This window comes from Pterocles gutturalis, unplaced genomic scaffold (genome assembly GCF_000699245.1).
Source record: "Pterocles gutturalis isolate BGI_N339 unplaced genomic scaffold, ASM69924v1 scaffold20643, whole genome shotgun sequence".
NCBI classification, from domain to species: domain Eukaryota; kingdom Metazoa; phylum Chordata; class Aves; order Pterocliformes; family Pteroclidae; genus Pterocles; species Pterocles gutturalis.
The window spans coordinates 1,034-11,897 of NW_010126083.1; the positions used below are offsets into that span (position 1 = coordinate 1,034).

At 43.0% G+C, this 10,864-nt stretch overlaps 1 protein-coding gene across 1 annotated transcript; it reads left to right on the forward strand.

The window, feature by feature from the left end:
- Nucleotides 1-215: 215 nt before the first annotated feature.
- Nucleotides 216-10,409, forward strand: EIF2A (eukaryotic translation initiation factor 2A, 65kDa). Its single transcript, XM_010078854.1, has 13 exons — nt 216-313; nt 644-718; nt 2,178-2,296; nt 3,061-3,160; nt 3,520-3,602; nt 4,871-4,944; nt 5,085-5,229; nt 6,110-6,226; nt 6,847-7,418; nt 8,416-8,532; nt 9,415-9,543; nt 10,196-10,261; nt 10,344-10,409. Exons 1-13 carry the CDS (start codon nt 216-218, stop codon nt 10,407-10,409), a joined length of 1,761 nt encoding a protein of 586 aa, XP_010077156.1.
- The last annotated feature ends 455 nt before the right edge of the window (nt 10,410-10,864 follow it).

Below are 10,864 nucleotides of genomic sequence, written 5' to 3' on the forward strand. Positions count from 1 at the left end.
TGATACAGCTGCCCTCGAAATGGTACAGAACCTGCAGCCCAAGCTGGGGCAGATCCTGCTTTCTGGAATCATGTTGGTCAGGGAAAAGCTGTCACCTCAGCAGGCAGTACAACCCTCTCGTTTGCTCTCAAATGCAAGCATGGAGAAGTGCGTGCCGGTCTCAACATTCACAAATTGGATAAAGCTTTTGCTTTGGGTGGTTTTCTGAATTTGAAATGAGCAGTTGCTTGTTTATTCTTCCAGTGAGAGGATCTGAAGGGCTTTATATGGTGAATGGGCCGCCGAGTTTCACGGAGAGCGCTGTGTTTCAAAGGTACCATTATTATTGCTATTTTTGATCTTTTACACCAAAGAAATAATCTTCTGAAAAGGTAGACTCCAGAATTTAAAAAAGTATAAATATAAGTTAATTTTTTCTTGCTGTTAATAGTTCAGGAAATTGATGGTTTGAAGGCTTTCTGCCTGCCTGACTTCTCATTGCCCAGGTAGTAACCCCTGAGCCCCTGCAGAGCAGATTGCACTGTTACAATGTGCTGCTCGGGAGTGCAGCAGGAACATTGGTCTGTTGCTTTTTCTTTTTGTTCAAAGTATCTTCACTGATGCAGTATGTTTGATTACTAATGTGCATTTCTTATTTCTTTAGGGACTCTGGAAAAAATTGCAAAGCTGTTGCTTTTAGCAAGGATGGTTCCCTCTTTGCCTGGTGCAATGGAGAAAAGTTGGTGCATTTTCTGATATTAATCACTTAGTTTGTGTTAAATAAACTGGATTGGTTATGCCCCATTTACTGTTCTCTGTGTAAAAGCTATTAGTGCGAGTGTTTGCATGCACGCTTTAAAAGCAGTTTATTTTTGCATGATTCGCAGTAGTGGCTTTGTTTCCTGAATATCAGGTGAGACTTTTACTGTTTTTTCATATTTATAATGCACCCGTTCCCATGGAATCTGGGTATGCTTTATTGGGTTTTTTTGGTTCATAGTTCCCAGTGTGACAGTACCTGGTTTGCTGGGATTGATCTATTAGTAAAGTTCACAGAAAATAACGAATCTGTGCATCTCGTGTGCAGCCATCACAAGGTTTCTGTTGTTCTAGACCGGGTGCATTACAGAGTTCACTAGAGATCATCCTTTACATCAGGGGGCATCGTGGGCTGCTGCTGTAAAGAGGCTTCTCCTCAAATGTTGGTGTTTTTACTGACGGGTCAAAAAAATCTGCAAAAGTCTTTAGTAATACCAGTTAACTCTTTCTTTTAAAGTAGGTAACTTAGATGTAGGATTCCTTATTTTTCACTGTTGTTTCTGATTCTCCAAAATATTCAGACTCTTCATTTTTCATTAAAAACTTTATTTTTGTCAGTCAGAAAGGTCCACTTCCAGAAGATGTTTCTGGGGAAAAATGTTTTTCAGACAGCCAGGTTGTATATGCAGGTACCCCCACTGCGAACGAGAGCATTGCAAATGGCAAATCCTTCCGGTCCTGCCGTGCCTCTGCGTTCGAGGGGACTGTCCATCTGCCTTCATTTCTGAGGGGGAGCGGTTAGTGAGATGGTGAGGAGCGGGCTCCTGACGCAGCTTCTGAGAGCAACGGTGGCTCGGATGCATCTTGGTGTGATCTTTTTTGTTTCTTTTGATTCCATACGCGGCAGATCTTTAATCTATGGTGTTCAGAGGTGCTGCTTGACCTTGTTCAGCCGTCTGACCTCTGCTTTTTATTGTCCCTGTCTCCCTGCATCCCCCAGCCGCAAAACCCCTAAATCTTAAATGTTGTATCCTTATAGATAAACACCTTTAGAAACACATGGGATAAATGCAGCTTTTAGTTCAGTTAGAATCTTTCTGTTGGCTGTTGCTCAGTTTCAGCACTGTGGAAGTGTGGATGGACTCTCTGCAGACAGAGTACCTCTGGCCTCTGGTTCAGAGTTTAACTGTTGCAGATAAAATGTGATATGTTTTGACCAGTGCTTTCACTTAGTTTCTGCTGTGCTTGGATATCTGGTTTTAAAATGTGTTCTTGCACAAATTTAGTAAAAGCAGGAGGGGGGAAAAAAGCCCTTCTAATTTTGTTGTGTTGGCCAAATTGGGGACAGATCTAGAAGAGTCAAATGAGTGAAAAGTTACCTGGGCTGTTAATTAACTGTTCTAAGCATGTTTTATTGAAATAGCATCTTTTGGTTCCAGAGTAAATGTTGTTGATGTCACCAAGGCTGAGTTACTGCATTCCTTTGATCTTCCAAAGACAGTTTGCCTTGAATTCTCGCCAAAGAATAGCATTCTGGCCACGTGGCAGGCCTATACAAGTGAGTATTTCACCAGCTGTACAAGTACATGGGGTCACTGCGTATTTTAATTTGGTTTGAAGGCTTTCCATTACCTGATTTGTCATTGTGGCATATTTATAAGCTAATTGAGCAGTACAGAAAGAGTACATGGGTAATCAAGTATATAGTGGCGGAGGGAGGGATGCCATCTTCTGAAAGTGTCTGGCATTGACCCTTCTTACAAACACTAAATCAGACTGCACGTACCAACAATTACTCTATTAGGTAAATCACACGTTTCTGAAAATCACTAACTGATCTTAGTGCAGAGTGTGTTTGAATAATAAACTGTTCAAGCAGTTCATATTCCTGTACAGACACCGACAAGTGTAAGCTGTCTGAGTAGTCATGTCCTCCGCTGGGCACAGTGGACTGGAGTGTTCTCCGTTGCTCTCGTGAGAACAAAGTGCAGGAGAGGAGAACGCACCTGCATTGAGCGCCAGGAGGACAGCTTTTGGTTTTGGTTAAAAAACACGCATTACAAAAGCTGCCGGAGCGCTGGTGGTCCTGATCTTGCAATGGGAGAAGCCCTGCAGTTCCAAATGTCAGTCCTTTCTGCAGACTGACGGACTGTAGAAGGACTCGTGTTAGTAGGTAACGCAATGAGCAGTCTGGGGTTTAGTCCCTCAGGGGTGGAAGCTGATGCCTGTTTGGTTGCTTGTAGAGCCGTAGGTGGAAGGCTGGCGTGGTGAAGCAGATTTTACCCCCAGGGACCACCACTGTAACCTCTGTTTTTGTTGCAGCTGCTAAAGACGGTACAGCGGGGGTGCCCAACCTACAGCTTCATGATGTGAAAACTGGGAAGTGTTTGAAATCTTTCATCCAGAAAAAGATACAGAACTGGTAAATAACATTTCCAGATGCACTTGTTTGCTAAGAAATGTGGTTTCCAAAATCTGACCCAGGTAACAGAGCTTTTGGTGTGGGCTGGCTTTCACAACACAGCCTTCTGCCAGCTGAAAGCCAGTGCCTGTGCTTGTATCTTCCAGCGGAGTTCTGACTGCTCACTTAGTGTCGATTCCCTGTCAGCTTGCACCACGGAGGCTGGGGAGGCAGTAACTAAAGCTAGTTGTAGACTCTGCAGATGTCATTTGTCCATTTGAAATGTATCGTGTTTGAACTTGCTCGGCTTCAAAAATGGACGAAAAAAATCCTGGACTGCTAAAGATGAGCATCATTCCTTTTTTTTCCTTTCAATGTAGGTGTCCTTGCTGGGCAGATGATGAAAGCATTTGCGCCAGGAATGTAAACAATGAAGTGCAATTCTTTGAGAACAACAACTTCAGTACGCAAGTATTTCTATACGTTTCATCGCATTCAGGCATCTTCTTTTGGGTGGTTTTTTCATTTTCAGGTTTTTTCCCTCATACCTTCTTTTGCTTGCTCTTTATTTTAAATATTGCCTAAATTCTATTTAAATTTGTAATTCAGAATCGTTATGTTTTAGTGAAGTATATTTTCACTTTCTTGTTTATCTTTTCAGTAACTTATCTAGTATGAAATGCATCTCAGTTTCAGTTAAAGAGGCCTAATAAATGAGATACAAGAAATTGTCAGTAGGGAACGTGATCTATGATTACTTTTTTTGTGTTATGTATATTCTATCAATGAACTACTAAAAAATGGCTCATTATAAAATTTAAAATTATGGCAAAAATGAAGTTGTGAAGCTAGAGCATTTTTTGCAGGAAATTAACTACTAGTGGTAGAATATTTGGAGTCAATAGAGGTTAAAAAGAGAAAGGGGAAGAAAAAACCAGGAAGATAAAAATGTATTGGAAAAAAAAAAAAAGGAATGAAAGAAAACTGCTGGGGGTAGAACAGTGGTGTGTGGGTTTGGTTTTTGGTGGGTTTTTTGTTTTGTTTTAAATATCAAGCTGATACAAGAATTATTCTGGGAACTAAAAGTACAGCCTGTGGGAGATGCAGCTTCCGGAGAATTAGCCCTACTGCTGCTGACGACACACGAAACGTCTGTTCCAGCGCGAGGTCTGCTGCTCAGCACAGCCTGCCTTGCTGGAGCACGGCTAGGGGTCGTTGCTGTTTGTTGCTTTTTAAAGATAGGTTTCCTGTAAGGTGTTTGTGTAAAGAGGTGATGTTAGCACAGAATAGGCCTTTCTGAATCCTCCAGGAAGAATCATCTGGTGAAGTTGGGAGGGAAGAACCTTTGGCTCTGTGTAATGGTGCGAGTTATCTGGGCGTGACCGGTGCTGCTTCTTCTGAGGGCGGTGCAGATAAGACGAAGAACCCTTCGTGCTTCAGACACGAGCTGTGTTCCCGTGGGGTTCAGAACTTCCCTTGCTGTTTGAATTTCCAAATACTAAATACTGGCTTTCAGCCCTAGGCTTGGTTGGAGTTGGTTTTGTAAATAAGAATGTGTGATGAAATGGGGAGGTAATGGTTGTTTGCTCGGTGAAATAAATGCTTTGTCATTATATATGCTGCTCGTTACTGTCCATGATACAGACCCATAAAAAGGTATTGTTGAGTAATCCAGGATAATGTGGCTTGTCGTCAACGTCATCGCATCTGTGACCTTCTGGTTTTTTGCAGGTACTATTGCAAATAAACTGCATTTGCAAAAGGTTAATGATTTTGTGTTATCTCCAGGACCACAGCCAACCAAGGTACTTCTGATGTTGTTCCCAATTATTTTATGGGTTTTCTTAAAAAAATTACTGTAATCTTTGTACAGAGTGCTAGCAGTGAGTAGACCCCGTGCTACCGAGAGTACCAACTGCAGTGAAGTCTCGTGGCTTTGTTTCAGGTTGCTGTGTACGTCCCGGGCAGTAAGGGTGCTCCATCCTTCGTTAGACTCTATCAGTATCCCAACTTCAGCGGCCCTCCCTCTGCACTAGCCAACAAAAGCTTCTTTAAAGCTGACAAGGTGACAATGCTGTGGAACAAAAAAGGTATAACAGCAGTATATTTAAACTTTTATATTCCCCCCATTGTGGATTTAATTACCTTGTTTACTGTGTGGGGTTTGCGTTTAATTTGCACGTGCAGGTGCCTGAAGACAGCCCCTAACGCCAACGCAGTGGTCAGGTTACAGCTCTGCGTACCCTGAAGTGCTCAAAACTTCCTTATGTTGACTTCCATGACTTTCTGTATTGTACTTGAGAACATTCTGCATGTCAGTAAATTTTGCAGTTGAATAGCAAACCCAAATTTAATTTTGCATTCTGTGATGATAATGTATTTAGACTGTAAACATAAGATTATAGCAGAACATAAACAGTTCTTAGTCTGTACAGTTGTCACAGTTGGGGTGACTTGCACAGTCCGCTGCGTACTTTGCTGTTGGTTAGCAATGAGCTGGTTTGGAATAATTTTTGTAAAAGCCATTTTACTTCAGCACGCATTGTTTGGAACCCAGGGAAGGTGTTACATACACGTAGAAACCACCCGTGGGCACACAGTTTTGGGTAAATAGCTGTACATACAGGAGCCGTCGATGGAACATTTTACTCAAGGACTGATCGGGATGCTTGGTGTCTGCCTTACTCAGATGAGTATCTTATGGCTGAGAAAGTGTGTTCACTTTCTCGTAATTCCACTGTGAGTGATAGATGTAGTTTATGCTTTTCATCTGAGCAAGGAAGATACTCGCCCTGTTTGGGTTAACATTTAGGAGAAATTAAATTCAGAAGAGAATGGTAACAGCACTGTTACGCAAGCAGCTAACTAGAATTCATGAACCGACTGATTTCTCTGTTCATGGCAGTTTGTGAAATAGTTTATATGAAACTCACAGTGACTGTACTGAAATGAGTGTGTCTGTTCTGTTAGCCACTGCTGTGCTAGCGATAGCGAGTACAGAAGTCGATAAAACAGGTGCTTCGTACTATGGAGAGCAAACTCTGCACTACATCGCAACAAATGGAGAAAGCGCAGTTGTACAGTTGCGTAAGTAGCTCGTGGGCATTTATTCATTGTATTACAGCTCTCTCTTCTAACAATATCAAGTTTAAGCATTATGTGTAAAACCACTTTTTGTGTGCTCTCTCACTTGAAAATCTGTTTTATACAATACTGTGCATGAGCACAGGCCAAAGATAACTTAGGTCACTCTTTCTTGGCTCTACAAAGCTGAGCTGTGCAATATTTATTGCTTAGATTTAAAAAAGAGTAACTAGTATCCAGCTGGTATAAAACTCCTGTTTTTGCAGGTTTCCAGTGGGACAGTTTGAGAAGGTCCTGAGAGATCATACTTGAATAACGAGGAAAAAAAGTAAAGGAATGGTTTTTGTATGACAAAAATATGCTTACTGTTAGAGTGCTGCTGCTGACCCTGCAGAGGTAATTTGGAATGGCTGCAGTTACTGTTGTAAACCTTAAGTAAAATTATCAGAAGATAAAGTGTTGTTTCTACCTCTCTTGTTAGCAGAATTTATTTTCACTGCCAATAATTAGATCACAGCATTTTAGCAAAGCGTGAAGTTACGAATCACTATTGATTTTATTTTTGCTTGCACTGTAGAGATACACTTTCCTAACAAGAGCTGCCTATTTTCCTTTTTCTTTAGCAAAAAATGGTCCTATTTATGATGTTGTTTGGAACCCCAATTCAGTCGAGTTTTGTGCTGTGTATGGTTTTATGCCTGCCAAAGCAACAGTTTTTAATCTGAAATGTGACCCTGTGTTTGATTTTGGAACCGGTCCCCGCAATGCTGTCTTCTACAGCCCCCACGGACACATCCTTGTGCTGGCAGGATTTGGAAATCTCAGGGGACAGATGGAAGTGTGGGACGTTAAAAACTACAAACTAATTTCCAAACCAGTAGCCTCGGATTCCACGTACTTTGCTTGGTGTCCCGACGGGGAGCATATTGTGACAGCTACGTGTGCTCCCCGGCTGCGCGTCAGCAATGGCTACAAGGTCTGGCACTACACGGGCTCCCTCTTACACAGCTACGAAGTGCCACCAAACGAAGAGATGTGGCAAGTTTCCTGGCAGCCCTTCTTGGACGGCATGTTCCCAGCGAAGCCAGTAAAATACCAGGCGGTTCCCAGTGAACTGCCCAGCGCGCAGCCAAAGCCTGCCCAAGCGTACAGACCTCCAGCCCTGAGGAACAAACCTGTAACGAGCTCCAAGCTTGTAAGTGTCACAGGTGAACTGTTCTCTTCCATTGCTTTGCCCGTCTCTGAAGCTTGGCCTCAGAGATGTGCACATTTTTAATGAGGAACATGAGAAGATTAATCACACTGACAGTACTGTTGGGGGGTTTTTGAGAGGCTTTCTCGATAATCCTCTTTGACACTTTGCTTACTGCAGAGTGTATGCTAGAAAACTGAAATTTCTTAGGTCCAAATCCTCTCCTTGTGCAAAGTCATTTGTAAACTTTACAAATGCTCTCTACAATGTGCACTGCAACAAGAAATGCAAATTTGGTTGCAGTGAAATTGGGTACTCTGGTTAAGATAGAAGCCTTGATTTGGGTGACCTGACAAACCCAGCTATACTGACGGCTGACTGTCCTCCCAACAGCTGCTTTTTTTTTTAAGGTAAATTTATTCACTGGAAAGAGATTTGATTTTTAGCAAGTCACCTGCAGTTTAAACAAGTTTCAGTATAGTGACTTACTGATTAGTTAGTTTCTCTTCTGCAAGTTTTCAAAGTAGTAGTTACATTTAACAGTTGCACCCTGATGTTGAAGTCTTGGAGGGCTTTGATTTTGAGCCTTGTGCTTTTGAAGGAAAGACTGCAGCTCGGCTTGGGAGGGATCTATTGATCATGCTAGTGTCCAGTTCCGCAAATGATCAACAAGTAGAGGTGGTAGAGAAAAAACACATTAAATAAAATAGTTCTGTTGACTTATATGGGCAAGGAATCTTGTCATATGCATTGAAACAATCCACCTCCTCAATTAAGAGTTATCTTAAAAACCCAAAAGACTGAATGTCCTCCCCTTTGCGGCTCCCATCTGACATCTCCTGCCCCAGATCCCCTCCCAGCAACCCATTTTTCCTTTTTGTCACAAGGAGACATCTTTGCATATGGTGTTGTCTTAAGTAGGTTTGGGGGTTGACTGTTGGGTGTTCTGTGCCAACACGGAGCACAGGTTTTGTAACTGTGAATTTTGCACATCTTGCAGCATGAGGACGAGCCGCCTCAGAATATGAAACCACAGGCAGGAAGCAGCGATAAGCCACTCTCTAAAACAGCTCTCAAAAACCAGAGGAAACACGAAGCAAAGAAAGCTGCTAAACAGGTACTGCCAAAGTAGTTATTTCGAGGATAAGGTTAATGAGTTTTCACAACTGGCAGTGAGCAGCCTCAGAGCAGTGACCGTTGCTTGCACTGAGCACCTTCCTCACTGCTTGCGCCTGCTGTGTTGTGGGGAGGGTGGTAGACCGCTTAATCGGACTAAAGCAGGTTCGAATGGATGACTTAAAAATAACAGCTTTGGTTAATTGCTGGGAATGTTAGCTGAAATCAGTGTTAAGACGAAGTAATTCTGACTTTTCACCTTCAGACAATCTGCACAATTTTTTCCAGTGTTAGGGGAGAGGTAAGAACGGACTTGCTGCTTTGATGTTTCCCCCCAGGGGCACGGCTGAGGCACGTTATCTGGGCAGGCCAAAGACCGCCTGTTCTGGGTCACCTCTTTGCTGACTATTCTTTAGCTAGGTGGATAAAAATCAGCTTTTGGAATGAGCCTTCAAATTTCTACTGACTTCTGATGCAGTAGTGTCTTTAAATAAGATTTTTTAATCTCTTACACTGGTTTGGAGGCCTTTCTTTTACTTCAGTGACAGTGACCTGCCAGTCTGCTTTATAAAATATTTGTGTGTGTGTGCTGGTCTTGTCATCCTTGCTGATGTTTCCCTATGCTATGTATGGTTGGTGTCTTGAGGAAGTAGAAATTAAACAAGAAACAGCATGTGGGTTGTTATAGATAAAGCTTTTTTTGTGGAAAGCATATGTATAGGTAATGCAATACATCAAAGCAAGTCACTTACAAATTTTGGAGAACACCAGCAAACTAATGAAAGAAGAAATATTAAATGGATCCCTTGGAATGAATGAAGATTTTTTTCAGTCCCTTTGTAATCAAAGGCATTTTCTAGATAATGTGTTTATTTGTCTACAGGAGGCCAAAGGTGATGTGAACCAGGAATCTACACAGTCCTCAGCACCGCAGAATGCGCCCCGGAACGCTGTGCCTGCCTTTACATCAGGAGATCCCGAAGTTGACAAGAAGATAAAGAATCTAAAAAAGGTGAGAGAATTTTTTTCTAACAAACAGCAGGTTTCTCTGGGAGATGGTCTATAGGATCTACTCTGGTGGTAAAGTGACTTGAGCTCAGTGGGACAGCATTTGTGTCGATGGTAATTTCCTGAATTTGTAAACCAACTTCCTTTGATTTTCCATCTTGTAAGTGGAGCTCATCACTTGGTGCTATTGCACGTGTACCCGCTCCTCCAGCTTAACGGGGCTCATGCTTGGAAAGCAGCTGGGTGGGCTGCACGCTACTGGACCTGCGAGGGGAACCACGCTCTGTGGGTTTGGTTTCTTCCCTAACTTCTAAATGGCATCAGGGCAGAGTTCCTGAGGAAGATGTGTTGTGAGGAGGGACAGTGGTAGTGGAGGAGCAATGTCTGGATATGGATCTGGCCCTTCAGTGAGACAATGCATGATGTTTGTTTCAGAGACTAAGGAATGCTTCTGTTCTGTAAGTTCTCTTGAAAGAAATGTCTCATTGGTGGGGAACTCTGGATTGAGCACCTAGAGGGGGTTCAATGAAATGTGCCTTCCGTACTGAGACCTGCCTCCTCACAAACCAGGCGTTGCGAGTGCAGGAACTTCTTTCTATTCTTGGTTCACCAATATTTTTGTGTTAGTGTGGGTTTTTTTGGTTTCTTTTTTACAGAAACTGAAGGCAATTGAGCAGCTGAAAGAACAAGCAGCAGCTGGCAAACAGCTGGAGAAGAATCAGGTACTGTTACAATGTCTGCAGGTTAGTCCAGTTTCATTTTATAGTGATCTACATCTGTGATACCTTGTGCTTTTTGTTCTAGTTGGAGAAGATTCAGAAGGAAACTGCTCTCCTTCAGGAACTGGAAGACCTAGAACTGGGTCTTTAAAGCTTCCTGGAATTCCAGTGTGCTGTTAACACAAAGTTCATGAAAAATAGAGTTTGTATTACCTTGAAGATAATAAAGTTTCAGCAGCTGGCTGAGGATGCAGAAGGCCCCAGCTTTGCTGCACCCTTGCCTTTCAAAAGCTTTCCTGAAGATTTGTGCACCTGGGGAATTGTAGATGGGTAATGAACACGCCGCAGCCCCTTCCCCTGCTCCCCCCAGGAGCGTGTCCCTTCTCACTGCGCCTCGAAGCCATGGTTTCTCTTTTCCTTGTGTGGGTGAGGAGGGAAGGGGATGAGGTTTACCCCCGGGACAGCTCTATTGTGTTTAGAAAGATGGGATCTGTGTGCAGTAAGGGGGTACAGGTGAAAGCAGTGCTGCTGTTGGAGGGGCAGAGCCCTGGGCACACGCAGGCCGTGCCGCTCGGTCAGCGATACCGGGCTGCGGAGGCCCAAGGC